Raw genomic sequence first — 22,362 nt, forward strand, 5'->3', positions numbered from 1 at the left:
TGTGACGTCACACAGAGCGTGCGACGACAATGTTTTATTATTTAAACCCTTTTTGTGATGGTAGACACAGTGAAAACATAGTATGTGACCGCTCATCACAGTACCCCCATAACAGGAACTGGTAAGTACTGAACTAGATATAGAATACATGACTGTAGAGGTAAGCATGACACTAACCAGGGTATATCTTTATATCACATCACATTATTAGTATTCTGCTCCTTCTTTAACTAGCCGCACCAGGAGTAAACCAACTATATCACTCTGGCTAACCACCCACACATGAAATACAACCATGCAGACAGGTGCTATCCACGTCAAAACTTCAGCTACCAAGAGCGACCAATGTCTTTGCACCACCCAATTGCCTCCTACCACTAACTTGAGCTCACGGCACATTCAAGATTATACCCTTTAGCTTTGAAACCATTAAATAATACCAGTACTGATGCAGGAATTTTTCCACTTCATTTGCAGATCCAATATGGACTACTAAATAGTCAATACGAAAATTAGAGAAATCAACAAGTTATGCATTTATGTCCTTTGTACTTCTAGATATAATGAGGGCTCATTATTAATGGAGTATACTAAACCACCTGGCCTAGGTCATTTGCAACTATTACTTACTAGTTTCTGATTTTAAACAAGAGACAAGTCTACATTCTCTTAACTAGTGATATCATATATACACCATCTTCATAGATGTACAAACTTTAGGTAAGACATGCACCATTTCTTCTCTCATCAGGCGCACATTATCAATCCAATATCATCTGGATCTAATTGCAAGTTTTTTTCTCTCCAATTTTCTTCCCTGCCCCCTGACCCGGCTCATAAATCATTCAACTCTACATTGACGACAGAATGTGGTACTGTAATTTGGTTTTCTATAAATTCACTGTAAAATTGTTTTCTTTCTTGTTTTCTCTGTATGACGAGGTCTTAAACAATTGTATTTGGATGATTCGTAATCACTTATATTGAACGACATTCTGACCACTCTAGGGTGAAATACATGCCAGCTACAACAGCAAAGTGCATAATAAATGGAGACCTGTCTCACAGCATTAAAATGGGTTTCTTAAAGTCATGAGACAGGAATATCCCTGCCAAAGGACTAGAATGGATTTTTGCATTGTGTTAGTCGCAAGGTACTGATACGGAGCCCTTTATTATCCTGTGTACTAGCAATGCTTTCCAAAACTTTAAATAAATATGGACTATAAAAGGCCCTCTAACGCTTCCAGAAATGGCTATATGGAATCATTTGTGAATAAATGCTGAGTGTAACATGTTTTTGTGTGGACTGAGGTCTAAGAAGATTTAGTTGTGCAATATGCAAGTATGTGAAAACCTAAGTAATTCACCAACGACAATCAACCACAGCTTATGATCACACAGGAAGATGAGCAGTGTCATGAGGCTGTGTACATGGAAAAGGTGCACTGTAAAATTAAAAAAAAAAACACACACAATATAAAAAATAGAAAATGCGGCATTCACACACCTGCCAGCAATACAAGTCAGTTCACAACCCCACTTTGGTACTTCTCATCAGACCTTCGGAAATCCAAAGTGACTTAAGCACCACAGAATCAATCATTATAATACACACCATGCCATCTCCAGCTCAACCCTCCCCAAGTAAGGGCTCTCCTAGCTGAACATTAAAAAAGACAGTGTATTCGTTTCTGTTCAGATAGCATTGGGCAGTGTTCTCCTTTCCAGTGGAAAGATGTTTTACTTAAAGTTAGATGTCCATGCCAGCACCTCCACCCACCACTCAGCGGCCCACAATAGTAAGCCCAATTTGCTGTGTGGAAACGTCTTGAACAGCCAGACAAGGCACATGCCTACCAAATAGTCCCTTGCCACGCGTTGATGAAAAAGGAAGCGATTATTTGCCCTGGAACACAAAGTGGTGTCAAGCACAGTTGAACAAAATCGCCTTGCGTTTAAACACAGCAAACCACGTGGCCAACTTCATGCTCCAGGCATTAGCACTCGTGCACAAATATTTAGGACGGATAAACGGACGTCAGCTTCCAATTAATAACTTCTGAAGCCTTCCTTCTTGCAGTTTCATCAAAGCAGAATCTGAATGGTATCTTGCCGTGTGCCATTAATTTGCTAGAAATCGGCAGCAAGCGGTGCCTTCTGGGAAGGGGAAGGCGCAGTTCTCGCAATAAGCTCGCTTTGCTGGATGCAACATTCTGAATGCATCGCGCACCAGGAGTACCCCCATTCGCTTTCTGTTCCCGAATTGGTTCGGGGTGACACTGTCCAAATCATTCACAAAAGGAGGGCCAATCCTCTCCACGCGTTCTAACCATGCCATAGCACTCCCACCGTTTCAATAAATACCCGTGGGCTTGCAGAAAAATAAATGCACTTACCGTTGACGCATTCGAAGACATCACAGCACTTGCCGGGTGTCCCATCTCCACGAGAGATGATCCGGGGGATGGATCCCACTTCACACATGGGAAAGCTGCACAAGCCTGAGAGGCAATCACACCTGAAACCCAGGAGGACAAAAAGGTTCAGTGCAAAGGAAGACTCGGGCACAGAAAAAACACAGGCGAGAACCATTTTAAGTTTTACATCTTTATTCACACTTCCTTTTGCTGCCAACACGTTTCACACTCTTTGGCGCTTCCTCCAAGCTACATATGTACAAAAACAAAAATGTCAAGACATAATGCCTTACTTATACAACATGAGCATAATATCAGGGTGCAAAATGTGCACTCGGCAATGAATAGTGATATTTGACCTTTGACGTATAAGAAACGGTGTGCTGTGTGCATGCATAGAATTGAGGTGGAAAGTGGCTTTTCTATGGCTGTCTGTTAGCTTGCAACTTGCATTTGTGACTCCCCACTCCCCCCCCACCCCTGATATTATCCTTCATATATACCCTCACAATCACTAAATCATGTCTGTCTTTGGGCATTTGCTTTGTAGGCTATGATAAACAGGTGAATTCTCACAGAAGGCACAACACATGAGAATTTGGGCACACGCCCATACACCACAATCCTATGCTTTTCATGGTCTTGGTTGCGACTGCTCAGACGTGCAGAAGGTTGCTGTTTGCGTGGCAAGGGGTTAAACATTTTTTGTAATGCAACTACTTTGACTTTGGTTTGCATTAATTTAAACAGTGAGCTATATATGTACTCAAAGAAATTAATGTACATGGATGGCATTTTATCTTTTGATCATTTTATTAAATCCCGGTTTTATTATATCTATTTAAAATGTTGCAGCGCTCTATGGGCAGCCACGAAGCTGCATCAAATAACGAGGGTACAAGAAGGAGAGCAAACTCAAAAGTCATGCTGGTGCATGCCCCTCAACTTTTGTAGGAAGCCTAGAGTAGGACCTTTGGGTTTGGCAGACCTTCACGCAATTCAGTTTCAGCCAGAGCTGCAGTGGGATAGTTCCAAGGGGAAGAGCCAAGGACATGCAGAGTTACACCAACACAATTCAGAGTTCGTTTTAGGAGGTTGAAATGGGCATCTGCCCAGTTGGTAGAGTAGGAACTCTTTGGTGATGACCGTTTACCGAACATCTGACAGCAATCTATCTGCATCTTTTTGAGATTCTTGACATTTTGATTGATATCTAATGCTTTATCGTTTGTTATCTGCTGCTAGATTCTAGCTTGGGCCTTTAACATGTGACCCCGGGCTGCTACCTCCCGATTCTGTCCACCAGCGAGGGTGCTATTAGCACCAGAAGGCACGCCCCTGCATTCTCACAACAGAAAAAAAATGCAACCCGCTATTGAAAAAAAGCCCAAGTCACTGCTTGCAGGGATAACAAGTATTTATTTCTACAGAATAGAACTGCATCAGCAAAGAACTTTGCCCCCGCAAAATGTTTTCCCAATTGGGGATGTGCAGCAAGTTAAAAAGGACACCTGGCGTCATCATATACAGTGCAAACCTGCGTGGCTGGTTGAAGCAACCCTATAAATGGGTGGCCCACTCCATATGGGATAGATACTAGGCCATTGGTCCCAGCCGTCTGGAACGTCTCCGTCGTGCTGCTGGGCTCGTATTTTGTATTTGTATTTTGTTTATTTATAGTGCGCACCTTGCCCCGGGGCATCTTGGCGCATGTTTAAGGAGGTGGCTACAAGTTACAGCAAATAGATACACTAAACATTTTTACACATATTTACATAGAATTCAGAGCATCAACAGAGAGGAGAGGAGCGAATCTAAGAATGCAGTAAAAAACAGTCTATGTACAATGAGCAGTCGGTAATGGAATTGACAGGTGTAAGGCTTATAGAGAGGAGGCTGTGGCGTCCCGTTCATCTAACCACAGTTTAGTTTTAGCTTTGAAGGCATAGATGTGAGGAACGTTTCTGAGAGCATTGGGAAGAGTGTTCCAGAGCTTAGCCGCGAGGACAGGGAAGCTAGAGCCTCCGGCTGTCTGTAGCTTGAAGCTGGGAATAATCAGCGTATGAGCCTGAGATGATCTTAGTGGTCTCGTTGCTGTGTGTTGTATGAAGCGCGTGGAAAGGTAGGCCGGGGCTGCGCTGTTCTGGGCCTTGTGTGTTAGAACAAGTGCTTTGAGGGATATGCGGTGAGTAATGGGTAGCCAGTGCAAGTTGCGTCTCCTGTTAGATATGTGGGAACGCCTAGGAACGTTGAGAGCTGCCCTTATGGCATTGTTCTGCATGGCCTGGAGTTTATCAATGTTTCTTTGACTAGTTCCTAGGTCGAGGGCGTTGCAAGAATCGATTTTGGACATGATGAGGGTTCTGGCGAGAATCAGAGAGTTCTCCGTAGTCAAGAATGGGCGACATGCTGTAATCAATTTGCAAGTATAGGATGATTCTGAGACAACTGCGTTGGTTTGTCGATTGAGGGATAGAGTCGAGTCAAGATATATTCCAAGTGTTTTAGTGACGGAGACTTTAATATCGTTCATATCAATAATGAAGGAATTGAACTTGGGGTCAAGTTTAGAGAGTTTGTATTGATATCCAAGAATGATTAATTCCGTCTTTCCATCAGTAAGGCAAAGCCCATGATGAGCCATCCAGGCTTGAATGACAGTGTAGACTGTATTGAGCGCTTTGGCATCTGTTACATAATCGCCAGTGATAGGGATGAGTATCTGGGTGTCATCCACATAATTAGTGCAGGAGACACCCAGATAGTCAAGTATATCAAAGAGTGGTTTAGTAAACACGTTGTAAAGTGTGGGAGATACACAAGATCCTTGTGGAACTCCGCACTGGACGTCGGCTGGATCAGCTGCGGCTATGGGAGAGAAAACCCTCATGGTTCTGTTTGCCACAAAAGAGCTAATCCAAGATGTGGCTGCGTCGGAGAAGTGGGCCGCAATGTTGAGGTGGTGGCAGAGGATTTGGTGATCGACCAAATCAAAGGCAGCTGAAAGATCAAGGAGGAGCAGGAGTGCCAGTTTGCCCTTGTCTTTCAGCTCCTCAATTTGGGTTTTCAAGTCGATTAAGGCTGTCTCAGTACTGTGCTAGGACGGAAGACAGATTGTCTAAGCCCTAGAAGATTGTTGGTTTCAAGATAGTCTTGGATTTGGAGATAGGCTTCGCAGTCCAGAATTTTGAGAAGGTAGGGCACCGTGGTGATGGGCCTGTAGTTAGAAGGATTACTAGGATCAAGATTAGGTTTTTTGATTAATGGGATGACCCAAGCATCCTTAAGGTTGTCCGGTACAATGCCCGATTTGAAAGAGGCATTAATGAAAGAGGTAATGAAAGGGGCAAGATCATGCACCTTTGCAAGAACGAGGCTTAAGCTTCGTTATGATATTTTCGACTTCCTTAATGGTGAGGGGTGAGAAGCTGAAAGGTTGGAGGGAATGTTTGGGAGAAAGGGTTTTGTATGATGAGGGGTTACCCGTTGAGTCGGCGAGGTGGCTTTTTTTAGTTTTAATCTTGTCTTGGAGCAAGGCAATTTTATCAAGCAGTGCCTTTTGAATATTGGAGCACCATTCAGTGTCCGGGGTGCATGTATCAAGCGGGGCAACAGGGGATTCCAGTTCCTTAAGGATCTTCAAGAGTTCCTTGGTATTTGATTGGGCTTGAGTGATCCTTTAGTTGTATACTTCATTTTTAGCAGCTAGGACGGCTTCTTTGTAGGTAAGGGAGGCTGTGGTGAGGTTGTTTTTGTTGACTAGGGAAGGTGAGCTTTTCCAAAGGCATAAAACAGGGCCCAACAAGCAATTACTTATTCTAAAAACAATGCTACTCTATCACTGTAATGGTGAACCTGGCTCACACTGAGATGAGCCCAGAGGGAAAGGCAAGGTCATACCAACCTGCATACTTCACTCGCTCCCAGATGCGCCAGCAGCCTCCAGGGTTCTCCATCCTCGCTTTTGAACTAGAATTTCATCCCTGCCTGGCACCTCACAGCACAAATCACGTGGCCCAAATGTGAAGGCAAGCTAGCCCTGCTTTCTGATTGATCAGGGATCTTACCGTTTTATGGTCGGCGGTATGGGCCTGGCTGGCACTTTGGTATGTGGGGTCTTGCGATCAAAACATAGGAGGATTGTAACTCTGACATGTGGGGTGTTGGCGCTGATGGGTCATGTCATCTGTATCTTTAAATCGTGGAATGTAACTGCCAAGAGGTGCTCTGCGCCCTTGTCGTGGCCTTGCAGAGCACATTCTTCCTGGGGCACAAAGGCCTAGTGCCTTGAAGACAATGGCAGGTGTGCATCTCGCCGAAGCGCACTTGTGGTGGGGGTTATGTCTGTGTGGGTCATGCAAATCGACTAACATGTTTGGTACTTTTCGCTGCACTTGGGCCCAAGTACAAAAAATGGCTGCCAATTACCAAGATGACATTTACACTTGTGTGAACTATATAGCTTCTAATGCATGCATTAAGCAGTCATACATTCTCCTATGCGTACGACCCAGTACCCCCTGCTCACTTGACGTGTGGTTTACAGTTTGTTTCTCATTTGGAATTGCTTGGGGGGCCCTCCCTCCTTCCCAACATTCCCCCCTTTCGTTAATTCTACATGAATGAATTCCCCCCACACGTTTGCCCCTTGTATCTCCCAATAGTCATTCTCTCTCAGTATCTACACCCTTTCTAATCTTTCTACTTCCAAATTCGATGGCAATCCATTTTTAGGAACCCATGCTCTACACACACTGCACAAACCTGCTCCAGACTGGGCATACTCTGGGTGTGCAAGTCATGTATATACATTCCCAATCCGCAGCTAAATCACCAAGTGTTCGGTATAGTGTTCAGGATCTGGTGGGGGTGTAGTGATAATGCCACAGGATGCAACCTGTGTTCAATGGGGATCATGCAGGGTTTGTTTGCGTCATCGGTATGGGTACTGTGTTCTGTGGTACAGCGAGGGGCACTGGATACTCCAATTGAGACCATCTTAGCGCTAACATCTAAGGACCAACTGGCAGGCACCAAAGATGACCAGCACAAACACAATAACAGGGGCAAGCATCTTCTGTATTGCTCGTAGCCAGGAAGGGGCCAACAAGAAAATGTTTTAAAACCAGTCCTCGCTGTGTATTCCAGCTTCTTTTTTCATGCGCACTCCCAGTGTATGGCTCCTATTTGTGTGAGGGATCCATTTTCTGTTTTAGGCCCAGATCCTTTTGCACACGCTCCTTCCATCGTTCTGAGGTCAACATAGCGGTTTTGCATGGTCATTAATTTTAGGGCCTGCAACTCTACTTTTATGGCGTTGAACCCTTGTTCAGTATCATTTGCCAGCTGTCTCAGTTCCCAGCGGACGATCTGCACCCATTTGGCATTGGCGGCTGCTTGGACCCCAGGCAGTAATAGTGATGCAAAGAACGTTTCAGTGCTAATGAATAGCCTGTACTCATCAGGTATCTTGCGGAGAAGTTCGGATGAGTCATGGGTTAGGGAGTTAGATCTTTTCTTTCGCTTTCAGGAAGGATGTGGAACTCCAGTGCCTGTAATTTTTTTTTCTGGTGGGCACACCGGATGTGGGAACTGCCATTTGTGGGAATAAGTCTGCTGGCCCCCCCTTTGAGGTGGTCTTCTGGTATTACAAGCAGTGCTGAGTGTAGGGTAGTGAGCGAACAGTAGACCCTCCATGATGGGGGGAGGTGCAAGCACGCCTGCTGACCGCACACTCAGTAATAGTGCATCAATGAGGCTGTACCTTTCTTGAGGTCTGGGATGAACAAAGTTTTGTTGCAACATTCACTGGCCCCCACAGGAACAGTCCCTTCATTGTAAAAGCAAGGTCCATATATCGCCTCTCAGTGCACTTTTACGGGGTTCTCCATTGCCTATATCCACGTCAGTTTTGCAATATGATCGGTCCAGAATGGTGCACATGCTGTATTCACTCGGGCCAGGACTGTATCAAACCCTATCAATCCACCTGCCAAGCAACTCAGCGTTGTTTCTTGCCACTCGTTCGCCACATATTTGATTCCTTGTACCACCAATTGTGGCCTCGGGAGACACTGGACAGTTCTGGGATTGTTGTTGCACTGAAGTTCACCTGCATCCGATACTTCAAGCCTTACACTGTATGCCTGGAAAGTGCCTTGTATCCTACATAGTGCTGGACGTATTGGACATTGAGCCTCTATAATGGATACTTTCTGCGGCACTAAGACCTTGGGGTCTCCTGATGCATGTGTCATTAACAAACAACTCCTCCCATTCACTTTTTCTCTCCCCACAGTGCTCATGTCCATATACCAACTGTTGGACAATTCTGGGTGGCACACATCCTCTATAGCATCCAAGCCAAGCCCATGATAGGTGTCATGTTGCCCTCTTTCGTTGTCTTTTTGTGCACATAGGGCTTTTTATGTATCCATTAATAATTCAAAAATTACTGGTGTTATTGATGCCGCTGGCATCGTAAATATATTTGCGAAATAATTGGGGTTTACCAATCAATTCTAAAACTCCCAGGCTAGTGGGTACACTTTTGTCAGGAATAGAACTAAATGTGGCCTTGGAGTTGTGTATTCGAGAAAGTCGAGACACAGTTGCATTTGTGTTTGCATTGAATACATTAACCGTGGTATTTCTGTGGAACTCTTCCTCCCCACCCCCATTTTTATATGAGCACTCATAAAATCAGCTCCTACATAAATGCCTAATGCAAACATTGATAGTGCAAACAGCACCGCAAAATAATGTAGGGCAAACTGATATGAATATGCACATTTTGAACCACTAACATTACTAATTCTCTTTTTAATATACGAGTCGTTAGAGAGCGCCAGCAACATCATCTGCTGCACTTGAAAGGCAATATTTATATGGAAAGAGGGAGAAAGATAGATGTTATTGAAAAAGGCTATAGAGAGCAGGAAAGCGGGATAAAGAGATGGAGAGAAAGAGGGAGAAAGATAGCGAGAGAGGGAAAGTGTGAGAAGGAGTTACCACTGGTAACGTAATTTCGACTGGATGTTCCTCCCACATATTCATCTTTGATATTCAAGTCTGCTTGCTTTTCATAGGGTCGAGCATCATACAGTGTGGAGTCTTGGTCTTCGACGGCCTCCGTAGCGTCCCTCATGACGCTGCTATATGAAGCACGTACGCTGACAGTACCTCAGTTCTAGTTTTTTCTCTCCTTTAATTTGCTGAGTCATAGGAGGAGACAATCTTGGACATTGCGAAAAAGGAAGGTGTAAGACATGGAAATTCTAGGCAGGTAAGAGGGGATGGATGGGAGGGAGATGAGGAATACGTGGGAGGAACATCCAGTCAAAAAAACTTTACCACGGGTAAGTAACTTGAACTTTGAAAGGATTGTATCCTCCCACTATATTATGAAAGACAGCCTTTCCAAATTTAACTTCCTCTCCTGCTAAAGAGTCTGCACAGTAAAATCTTCTGAAAGTATGAAGGGATGACCAGGTTGTTGCTCTGCAAATGTCCCGCACTGGTACACCTCTTTCCAGAGCCGAGAAAGCAGCCTCCCCTCTCTAGTGGAACGCGCCCTCAAACCTTCGGGCAAATCTTTGCCTGCAAACGAGTAACATTGAGTAATGCAAATGACAATCCATATAGAGATAGTTTGTTTTGTGACCGCCAAAGCCAATCTTTGACCAGCATAACCAATGAAGAGCTGGTCATCTTGACAAACACTTGCCGTTCGAATGATGTAGTAGCATAATACCCTTGTGGGGTCCAGACAATGCAATCTCTCCTCCCCTGATGGATGAGGAGGTGGATAAAAAGATGTTAATATGATATGTTGTGCAAGGTGAGACAACTTTTCGGATGGAAAGACGACCACTCTGTCCTTGAAAAAGGTTTTGAATTTGGTTTGGAAGACAGTGCTTGTAGCTCACTTACCCTGTGGGCAGAAGTGATAGTTTTCAAGGTGAGCATCCTTATAGGACATGAATGCGAGGGCTAAAATGGAACTCCCTTAAGACATCTTAGTACTAGATTTAAATTACAATGATAGCACAATGAAGGGTGCAGGCGCGAACAAATTTGTTAGGCCCTTGAGAAATTGTACCACTAATGGCACCTTGAAGTGTGATCCCTCATCCGGAGATCTCTTGAAGATGGATAGTGCTGCTAGATAGCTCTTCGCCATGGCCACTTGCAACCCAGAATGGGTGAGGCGGAGCAAAAAATAAATAAAATAAAATAAAAAAAAGACATGTGGAAACTTACAAGCTTTTCCATGCACCAGCTGCAAAACGCAATCCAACGGCAGCGGTACAGGGATTTAGTTGCTGGTCTTCTAGCCAAAAGCATCACCTCCATTACGTCTCCCGGGAGGTCCCAATCCTTGTAGCTCACCCTTTCAGACACCTGGCGTGAAGATTGAGAGTCCTGATCTCTGGGTGAAGAATGAGACCATCCTCTTGAAAGAGTATGTCCTCTCTTTGAAGAAGACAAATTGGAGGGCAGATGGCCATTTCCAGTAGGTCCAAGTACCACGTACTCCTAGCCCAATCCGAAGCAATGAGGATCATGGGTTTACCGAACTTCCTCAATCTCCAGATGACATGAGGAATGACAGGGACTGGTGGAACCGCATACAGAAGTGGAAACTCCCAGTCCAACACGCACAAGTCTCCTAGAGCTCTTCTTTGGGGAAACTCCCTGGAGCAGAACAGCTCACACTTACGGTTGACACTGTTAGCAACCAGATCCACTTGAGGGGTTCCCCAAAGGAAAAAGATCTCCAGAAGGACTTCCTGAGCTAGTTCCCACTCGGAGATCGTGCTGTGCCTGCTCAGAGCGTCCACCGCTGTGTTCTTTTCTCTGGCCAGATGAACTGCCAGAAGAGTGATTCCATATTGCAGTACCCAAAAACAGAGCTTCATTGCCCCTGCACAGGGGCAGTGACCCTACGTCTCCTCTCTTGTTGAGGTAGTGCATGCCAACTGTGTTGTCCATCATTATCAGGACACTGTTAATCCGTATTGAGGGAAGAAGGTCATCAGTGCTAGTCTGATTGGCCTTCGCTCTAACAGGTTGATATGGGGTCTGGACTACGACTGAGACCAGTGTCTTCTTATTGAAAGATCTCTCATGTGTGCTCCCCTCCTGTGAGGGAGGCATCCGTCACAAATGTCATGTACGGCTATGGTTACCAAAAGGGTGCTCTCCTCTCATCACATTCTGTCAGTTGGCCCACCACAGAAGATCCTGTCAGACCTTTGTCGGGACCTGAATAAGGTCCATAATTCTGCCAGAGAATTGAGACCACTGGGATCTGAGAGCCGACTGAAGGGATTTCATTCTCAGATGGGCTTCTGGGAGCAGAAAAACACAGTCTGCCATGAAGGCGAGCAACCATAGCAAGTCATGGGCTGGGAGAGGTTAGGCGCTCTGAAGTTTGTGGACCATCTGCAAGAGATGTTGAGCCCTTAACTCTGGTTTTCCCGAGGCTGAAGCCAGGACTGCTCCAATAAATTGCAGCTTATGTGAAGGTGTCAAGTGGGACTTCTTGATGTTCAGGGAGAAGCCCAGCTGGTGGAGGAAGTGGCAGGTGCAACAGATGAGTCTACGACTGTTCTGGAAAATAAGCCCTGATCAACCAGTCGTCCAGGTAGGGTTAGATGTGAATCTCCTCCCTCAGACTTGCTGCCACCACTGTCATGAGCTTGGTAAAGACCCTGAGATGAGCCCGAATAGCAGAAGCCGAACCCGACAGTGAGAACCACCAACTGCAAACCTCAGGTACTTTGTACTTCTGGTGGATGGGCGCATGAAAGTAAGCATTCTGAAGGTCCAAAGACACCAACCAATCCTAGAGTCTAAGGGCCTGAAGGATTTGCAAAAGTTACCATCTTGAACGTGTCCTTCCTGAAGAACTTCAAGCATCTCAAGTCCAAGATGGGTCACACTCCTCCCTCCTTGTTGAGAATTAGGAAGTAGGGAGAATACCAACCCTGTTTTCTCTCCGCCACAGGTACTAGTTCTAATGCACCTTTCTCCAACAGGATGAGAACCTCCTGTTGGAAGAGCGGATCCAGGACTAAAGGCAGATCAGCCTTTTGGGGGACAATCGGGAAGTTTTCTTTAGGAATGATGATATGACAGTCTGCCTCCCATCACAGACTTATGAGAGAGGGGGTCAATTTGCTGCTGCAGAGGGTAACTCTGCAGGTGTTCCGCAAGGAGTTCTACCTCCTCGAGGCGCTCTTCTTTGACTCCCTCTTTAAAAACTGTCCTCTCCTCTACAGATTGAGGAATAGAAGCGAAAAGGACATCCTCTCCATCCTTAACCTGAAGGTTGAGGTTGCCCGATTGCCGCCCCTAATGACTTAGCTGCAGCCCTAGAAGCTTGCAGCTTCTCCAAACTGCTCTCAGCCTTATCGCCAAAAAGAAAAGTACCATCAAAGGGCATATCTAACAGGCGTGCTTCAGCAACCGCCGAAAATCCTGATTTTCTCAGCCATGACATCTGTGAGTGCTGACAGCCAAGGATCTGCTTAAGGTATCCATCGTATCCAGGCTGGACTGTAAGGATTGCCTCATGGCATCATTACCATCTTGGACCAGGCTTAAAAACCAGTTCCTTTCCTCAGGCTGCTAGAGCAGCTACACCCCAAAAAGTACGAGTGTACTTTGCCAAGGCACTTATGGCATTGGCCGATTTCAGCACCATGCTTCCTGCTCTAAATACTCTCTTTCCTAGAGAGTCAACCTTTCTATCCTCTGTCAGCAAGAGTGGAAGGGTACAAACATATCCTGTATATAATTGACTGTATATTGCCTTGTAAATAACCTACTGCACTGCATTACCGCCTTTTCATGTATATAGTATTGTCACTTGGCAAATTGTAACTTGTAACTTTTGAAACCCTTGTAAGCTTTGCATATCCTGTACTGCTGCGCCCTCTTACCCTTGGGTCTGGTGCGCATTATAAATTAATAAAACAAACAAGGGTAAGCTGCAGACTTAGAAGAGAGTTGCTGCGTGTACAACCATACTCTCTGGTATTGGATGCCTGCTCAGAAAAGGAGTGTCCACAGAAGCTGTTCTGTATTTCTTCGTCAAGACTTTATTCACAGAGGGAAGAGAGTCTGGCTTCAGCCAATTTTCCATGACCCTTACGGCAGCATGGAAAGGTAGCACAGCCTCCTTTACTCGACCACTGTCTCATATCAGCAAGTTCATCAGTTTCAATAGTAGCTGCTGGCCTAGACCACTCCAGATATCCAGCCACTTTACAGATCACTGATCTGTATGAAGGAATAGCATAACCAGGCACTTGTGGGTTACCAGATTCAATCTCTGGCGAGGATTCCCAGCTACTGGTTTCCGCAATGGTCTCCACCAGATTCAGCATTTTTCACTCAGGAGAAATAAAGTTCTTCTGGAACATCTGGTCTTCCATATTCATATTCAAAGTGGTGTTCCTCCTCTTCATCTTCCTTGAAGATGGATCCCACACGGAGCAGTTGCTACGCTTCCCCGACTCATTGAGGGGTGTACTCGGAGGAGCTTACCTTTGAAAAACACAGAAGCCTTTCCATTCCGCTGCAGTCAAGCTTTTCTTAGGGAACACTACCTTTTGAGGAGAGAAAGTGGACAAAGACCTGTAACGCTGATTCTTACTCTTCTTGTGAGAAGAGGACAAGCGTCATAAACCGGACCTCGAACGTCTCCGATGTTTCAGAGGCTCACTCTCAGGGGGAAATATCCCTTGAGTCAAGTGAAGATTTTCTTTTGGACGGGGTAGTGGATCGGGATTTGGGAGAGGGCTTACCTGCATCAAGTTTCCCTTCCTTTCCTGCAAGCTCTTGACAGTCAGATTGACATGAGCCACAGTAGTCCACCTTGTGGCCTGTCCCCAAACATCACAGACAGCGGTGCAGGTCCACGAGGGACATTTTTGCCACACAGTCTGCACACCGCTTGAAACCCATTTTTGTGCCGAGGACAGGTCGAAAACGTAGTTTATACTTTAAGTAGCTATGCATATTAAATTTTGCCGAGACGAGTTGGCTTCGAAGCACGCAGCAAAGAGAAACTAAACAGCACTGAGGCAACGGTCAGTGTGTATGCTTTATATACAGCGTCTACATCACAAGGAACGCTGCAGAGGCCGACGAAGACCAAGACTCGATGCTGGACATCGTTCAACCCTATGAAAAACTTTTCCGAAGCAAGCTGCAAGCAGACTTGAATATCAAAGATTAGGAATAAGTGGGAGGATGTAATCCATTCGAAAGATACATATTATTGAGAGAGAAAGAAACAGCGAATGAGAGAGAGTTTGGAAGGGTGAAAGAGCGCCCTATGTGTAAAAGTGCATAGAGGGAAAGAGGGAGAAAGAGATGGCACGAGAGAGAGGGAGGGCGAGAGAGAGAACAAAAGAGCGCGAGAGAAAGCGAGCGAGACAGCCCTAAGTGTAAAAGTGCTGTATAGTGCAGATGTGTCGCGAGAACAGTGGCACGAAGTGGTTAAACAAGAGGTAGCTAAAACGTCTCAGTACGCTCTTAAATAGGGTGTTGGGCATCGAAAGCCTCGATGGTGTGTTCAGGGGTGCTCTCCGGACATCCGATAGGAGGATCCAGTAGTGCAGCTCCTTTACCTTGACAGCAAGGGGAGTGGAGAAGACAGCCCGATATGGCTCGTTATAACTGAGGCCTCTCCACCGGCAGACGAAGTTCTGCTTGTAGATTGGGTCGCCTGGGAGTAATGGTTCCGATAGTGCTTGGACAGTCTACATTTGAGCAGGCCATTGATCCCCTCCACTACTCCATTGGCCTGGTGGTGGTAGATGGTGCACATTCAATATTTGATGCCAAGTAATGCTGCAATTTCTTTGAACAATTAGTTTTTTTAAAAAAAAAGTGTGCCATTATCTGATCTTAATACATTACACACATCCCCCATCAAGGAAAATCTTCACACCCAAAAATGTTTGCTGTGCATTTTGCATCTGAATGTGCACAAGGTCCCGCCTCCACCCATCGGGAGAAGGGGCAGACGATAATCAAATATCGGAAACAGTTACACCTCTGCCACATGTCCGCATAGTCTATATACAACTCACGGAATGGGCTTCTAGGGCGGGGCAGAGTGCCTCTCTTTGTTCGCAATGTCATTCCTGTGCTGTAACTGACATGCAGTGCAGTATGACAAAACTGGTCAACTGCTCCTGGAGATTTAGAACAAACCAGTCTTCTTGATGGTCTGCAGCAATGTGCTGCTTTGAGATATGCAACAGATGAAGCAGCTGGTCAAACCTTACTATCAATAACTCATATGGCATAACTGCTATTCCCATTATTTCTTGTCTCCATAAGTCAGTAGAGGACTGTTTGCACCCCCTTTGTAACCATAGTTTTTCTTCCTCTGGTGCCCACCCCTGCAACTCAATTATTTGTGCAGTTGGTAGAGCATTGTAAGGGACAGGGGGTGGCTCAATGTTGGACCTTCGAACCGGGCATTCTGCCGATTGTGGCGCTGGACGGTATGCAGCTATTTTGGCTGCTGCATCTGCGGCAGCATTACCGAGAGAGCAGGTCTGTGTTAAGTGTGGGCAACACCTTTTACTACACATTTTACTACCACCACTGCAGATGGGTGAGCTTAAGCTCATCTAGCAATGCACCATGCTGGAATGGGGAACCATCAGCCCTTCTGAACGCCCTTCTCTTCCAACACGAGGGACCGGCATGCACCATTGTAGTGACATATGCCGAATCTGAATAGATGGTCACGTGGCACCCTTATGATGCTTGTAGCGCTTATATGAGCGATATGAGCTCCACTGCCTGAGTTGAAAAGTGCATTGGCAATCTGTTCTGTGCTAATGTTTCGTATTTGCCATCCACTAGGTGCACCACAGCCACCCCAGTATGTCTCAAGACGTGCCCATTTCAATTGTTGCTGACCCAACAACAAAGAGGATCCCCCCACCCCTCGAATGGGCTGTCTTTTGCCTTGGGGAGGTAGTCGCCCTCCCCCTCTTATGATACAGTCATGTAGGGCCATGTCTTCGTCAGTGCATTTTTCAGTCAAGAATGTTGCAGGGTTTGCGGTTTTGCACTGAACGATCTGTATGTTTGGGCTGGACAATATGATCTCATAAGCAGATGCTCATTTTGTACTCCGGGTGGATTTTGATCTCTCTAGGAAAGCAAACACTGCATGCTCCACGCATAAATTGACAGAGCACTCCATCACTATGGTGGAGCTTTTTTCCAAACACAAACGCTGCAGCAGCATGTGCCTGTTCACGTGCAAATTGTCCCTTCATCACTGAGTCTAAAGTGCCGCTGTAGTAGGCCAATGGCTTGTGGCCCAATTGTGCTTTCCTGTGTTAGTATTGCAGTCATGAGTTGACCGTTGGTGTGAAAATTAAGTAAAATTCCTGGGTGTAGTCTGGGGTCGCTAACACTGTGGCTGTTGAAATCATCATTTTGAGTGCTTCAAACTCAGTGAGAATGTCCTCCATACATACAATCCTGTGTCAGTCTTTTGGGCCCCTAGTGTAGGAGGGGCCTGGTGTGTGGTGCATTATCTAGTATCCAGGCTCTACAATAATTACCTAAGGAAGTTTGAATTTGCTTCACTGTGGCGGGTCGTGTAGTAGCCTGCACAGATGCAGCACGATCAGGAATGATCAGTTTTCCATTCACAGATATCAATTACCCCAAGTACAGCACTTCCTGCAGGAAGTGCTATAATTTGGCCTTGTCAACTTTGAACCCCTTTCATGCTACGAGCTATAAGAGTGTCACAAAATCTTTCCTGCACTGGAGTTCGCGGTCACTGCACACCAGCAGATCATCCACGTACTGGTTAACATTGCTGGGTACTTGAATGTTCTCCTAGTCTGCGTGTAGTACTCTGTTAAAATACTGGGGGACTCGCAGTATTCTTGAGGTAAACTAGTGTGTTCGAAACATATCCCCCCCATGCGTAAATACAGTGATATAGTGAGTCAGGGTGCAGTGGAACGGCGAAGAAAGATTTTGACATCCACTACAGTAAAGTGGGTTGTTTCCTTGGGAATGTTGCAGAGTACTGTCGTAGGGTTTGGGACCACAGGACATTCTTGTAGTACTACATCATTTAGGGGGCGTAAATCCTGAATCATCCCCCAACTGCCTCTCTTTGCCTTTTTCATAGGATAGATGGCTGTGTTGCATGGGGAGTTGGATGGCACCATTATCCCCTGGTATAACAGTGCAGTGATGGTGTCCCTAATCTCCTCTGCCTCCCTGGATTAGGGATACCGTCACACTAGAGGCAAAACTGCACCCTGTTTCAGTGTTATTTGCACTGGGGTCATTCCTTGTAACAGTCCTAAATCATGGGCATTTGTGGTCCAAAGACGCAGAGGTACCTGCACTATTTCTGCATTGAGAAAGTGGGGTGGCGCTGCAGGGGCCATAAGGGGGCAGTGTACTTTCCGATATTGCACCATAATCTCGAAGGGAATGCAAATAGCCAATACAATCTCACCATTTTCAGGTTGGTCCTCAAACAACTCTGCATCAGTCCTCTCTCTCAGATGTGCCGTGGGATCAATACAAAACACAGTGTGCCACTCGCACCCATATGGATCAGTCCCTAAGACAATTATATTTGCCGAAATCACCAGGCCTTGCAAACCTAGCGACAGTATTGTTCCACCACCAGCTCGGGGGACAGCACAGGGTGGAAAATGAAAATCGGCGGGTACATGGCAGCAACTTTCACCAATCTGGGGTATACAGTGATCCTGTACACGAACATGTCTGGATCCACCGGAATCCCGTGAACTACCGTCTCCCCACTTGTGCACATATGATCATATCCCTTATGGCACACATTCCTGGGGTGGCACACACTATACCACTGTCTGTATAGGAGATAGTCATGTTCAGCTTGATAAGCAAGTCACGGCCCAGCAAATGTATTGGGGAACTTTCAGAGTATAAAAGGGAAGCCAGCACAACCTTCCCCCCTATTTTGATAAAGCGCTTTAGTGTATGGAACTGTGGCGACAGCCCCAGCGAAGCCCTGCTTGTCAATAGTTTCACTCAATAGTGTACATTTTCCTTCACTGATGCATGATTTAGTGGCACCTGTGTCAAACATGACGGTGAAGTGTTAGTTTCCTATCTCAGTACCCACCAAGGGTTCCTCATCAGGGTGGACTGTCATGGCTAGTACTGGGCATACAAGAGAATTTGGTGGGCTGCCCTAGTCGGGGTATGTGTTAGTCCATGGGAGGTTTGTCCCCATCAAACTCACTCCTCCATAAAGTACGACGGTGACGTTCACCTCTGTGTTAGCTGTTGGCATGCTACTGCCATTGCTATTCCTATACATTGCATACGCTGGTGCACTTGTGGGTTTCGCCCTTGTGCGCCTAGCGGTCGAGGTGGCAGTTGGGTATAAGGGTGATGTATTTCATAGAGAATGGATATCGCCCTTGGTGTTGGCACCTGTGGTTGGGGCTGGGATGGTGGATGATAATTGGTGTAGGAGCCGTATACCCCGCCCACTGTACTTCCACACTCCTTTGAAAAATTCCCTTTCCATAGCTCCAACATTGCGAAAGACCCATACCTGCTCCCTGAGGTCCCATCCCACCAAATCCACCGCTTCCTCCTCTGAAGCCACCCCTCCTGTGCTGCTGACCTCCTCATTGCCACTCTGGGTAGGGGCACTGAGGCATTCTGCCCCACTGTCCTTGTTCTCCCCCAGGGCAGAATGCAGCTATTCTCACGTCTGCAGGTACTTGTGCATTCCTTTTGGGGCAGGTGTGGGTGCTGCCCCTTTTACAGCTATTTTAGCAAGCTTTTTCTCTACGAATCTCGCTTTCTCTGCCTGTATCCACTGCGCTGCTTCCTTATTGCACTTAATTCTTTTGCAATGGTGTATTATCGTCTCAATTTTCACCCACCCTTTTGCTTCAATGCCCACTATTTTTTCACGTGCAGTTTGCTCCACCTTGGGTAATCCCCTTTTGATGAAACAGTAAAAAATAGGAACTGATCGATCCCACTGGTCCTCCATCTCCGCCCGCAACATCTCTTGCAGCTTAATATACTGCACGGGGTCCTCCCCCCTAGTATATTGCATTATAGTCTGTAGGTCTGGGGTGTCAGTATAGGTTTGCTGTAGTCCATCCCACACTTGTGTTCTAAGATTGTTGAAAGGTGCCCCATCATGTACATCGTCCAATTTCACTCCCGGGTATCCTGACTTGACCCATATGTCCCCTGTCTGGTCACAACAAGGTCTGCTAATAAACCTTTTAAATCCCCCCACTGTTAAAGGAATGCCCACCATCTCTTTCAAAATCGTAATTCCATTTCCCAGCGCCTACAGTGAGGGGCTGGATCACCTTGATCAAGTTATTTTAATCCATTTGTGCCCAGGGCACATAGTGTGCTCTCCCGGGCCCTTGTGTAATAGTGGCATCTGCATGCCAAACTCTTTCCCCCCTCTCCTTCCTGCACTTCCCTTTTCCCTTGCCACTGCCACTTGGCCAAACCTGCTCCTTAACCTTGTTCCACAGGCTCTCTACTACCCTCGCATTATTTCTGATGCCTGCTGTCCATCTTCTGTACCACCCTCACCCTCGTCTTCTGTGTCCCATTTGTCATTTCTCGACTCTGTCAGTTCCCTTATCCGACCTTAATGGTCTATTCTGCGCTCCGCACTCGTCCACCCTCACATTCCTTTATCTAAACGTGCACTCTATCCTAAATAAAATGTCCACAGCCTGCCATCCATTTAGTCCACTTTCGTTTATTCTTTGCTCCGTCTGCGCTTCACCAGCTCTGCTCTTGCCACCTCTAGTGCCACTTGAATTCCTTTGTCTCTCTGCATTCTGGAGACAGGGTGGTCACTGGGGTCGGAACATACAGTGGTGGCGGGGCAGTGGACACTTATGTTGGGCAAGTGTAGCCTGTTGCTGGATGAGTTGCTAACTGACACAGCCCCTTATGTTCTTTTGAGCTCTCCCCTGTCTGTTACGGTAGCTACTCCAGGGATATCTCGCGTCCTTCCCTCATCAGGGTCCTCCACATTCTCAATAATTTTCCAGAGATCAAAAATCTTTCCTCTTCTGGAGTGGTGTTCCTTCGTTTTTCGCTGTAAAAAATGCACTCCTGTGTTCTCACACTCCCTTATTATGGGTGCTGTAAGTGATTTCAATCTGGCACACACCCAGGTCACGCCCAGCATGTAGTGCGCAAATGAAACCATTATTTATTTTTATCTATAAGTTCAATATTCTGAACGATATACCACTCATATCACACCCTTCTCCTGAGACCCCCCCGGTCACACTGAACAAGGAATCAGGCTTGTTTGCAAAGGTAAATATTTATGTATTTAGAGTTTAATCACAATTTATTTTAATAGGTAACAATCACCAATGCGGTGACAGAACACTGAATAATGTCATTAATGCACTAGGAGTCAAATAATGAGCACAAAAAAAATGCAGCATAGAAAAGAATACTTGTGGGTTGGTTTGGAACAGATAGCACTATGGTTAGAGGTTCCCCATGCAACACCCCTCAACCCACCAATAGGCAATTAAATAGATGTGAGGAGAGAGCAGATACTCAGGAATAACACAAATCAAACAGAATATCGCTCCCACCTTCCCCCTTCAAACATAAGAGAAAAACAGAATTGACTGTCAGAATGGCTTTGAAATGGTCTTTGAAATTGACTGCGCAAAAACACCAAATGTGGTCAAAATGCTTAAATTATTATAAATTCCTATGGGAGCCACTTTGAACAGGTCCAGACAATCACAAGCAATGATTTAGTCAAAAGAAAACATTTGAAATCTCAAAGTAGGAAATAATTAAAGCTAATTCACACATGTAAAGTTTTTCAGAATGTCAAATCGCGGCAAACTTTTCGTTGTGCGATTTTCCCTATAATGTGCCAATCGTGGTTCTATGGATAGCTAAGGATGTTAGTTACAAGTAGGAGTTGACATTTCACCATCATAAAAACAGAGGGAGTTAGAGGTTTTAGTAAGAGTTGTTTTTGCAAAATAGGCGCGAGAATGGAAAACAGAAATTTGGGTTTAAACTGACAGATTTTCTTACACTATGTTAAGGACTACAAAAAGGAGAATGTCACACAGGAATCAGTCATTCACGGCCGCTCATAACCAGTCATGTGTGATACTCTAGTTGCCATTTAGTTTGGGAATTACTTTTCTGAATCAAATCAATAAGAAATGAGGGTTTAGTTACACTGATGAGAGAAAGGTCAGCGCAAGGATAGTTCTAGCAATACTATGGTTCTGAATTAAAGAGGGGATGGGTTTGAGATTGGGATCATACAATGCAGATATATTATGGGTCACTGTTCTTCCTATTAATACTTACAGAATAAGTTATTAAATTGGCCCGTCAATTCTGGTCATGGATTGGGTCTGACGAGGAAGGACAGCACATCAGGCGCGGGACTGGATCAGCTAGGCCGGTCACCAGATTTAAACAGGATCTGCCCTTCTAGTTTCTGAGTATTTCAAATCAGCAGGATAGCGAGTTCTTCAGGCAAGCCTTCTGCTAGCATGCCAGACAGTTTCAGGATACTAGTTCGGAAGGCTTTCCCACACCCCAGCGCTACACTGGGTTGTGAGAATAAGTTGAGGATTTAGGCCTTGCTGAAAATCAATAGTTCTCTACTGCTTGGCAAGGTTCCTGGCATCTGGATCTGGAAGGATGTTAAAGCTGGATGTAGAATGCTGGAACAAAGTGTTTTGCCGGAATCAGGGAAGTGAGTGAATCAGTGAGTCCCTATGTGTTGTCAGCTCTCTCCATTTATCCTTTCAAATGACATCACAAAATGGGTGTATGGACCAGCTTAACTAAGCTTGCCCCTGTGAACTGGGATTGGATCAGGACCTCA

At 45.7% G+C, this 22,362-nt stretch overlaps 1 protein-coding gene across 4 annotated transcripts in view; it reads right to left on the minus strand.

Moving 5' to 3' along the window:
• The window catches only part of CRIM1 (cysteine rich transmembrane BMP regulator 1), a 1,425,558-nt gene that overhangs the window by 822,891 nt on the left and 580,305 nt on the right, over window positions 1-22,362 (minus strand). For all 4 annotated transcript variants that reach the window (XM_069607924.1, XM_069607925.1, XM_069607923.1 and 1 more), the window contains one exon: window positions 2,400-2,521. In XM_069607924.1, coding sequence (XP_069464025.1) covers window positions 2,400-2,521 — 122 coding nt within the window. The remainder of the gene's footprint in view (window positions 1-2,399; window positions 2,522-22,362) is intronic.

This window comes from Ambystoma mexicanum, chromosome 4q (genome assembly GCF_040938575.1).
Source record: "Ambystoma mexicanum isolate Mex_15411 chromosome 4q, UKY_AmexF1_1, whole genome shotgun sequence".
Lineage (NCBI taxonomy): Eukaryota > Metazoa > Chordata > Amphibia > Caudata > Ambystomatidae > Ambystoma > Ambystoma mexicanum.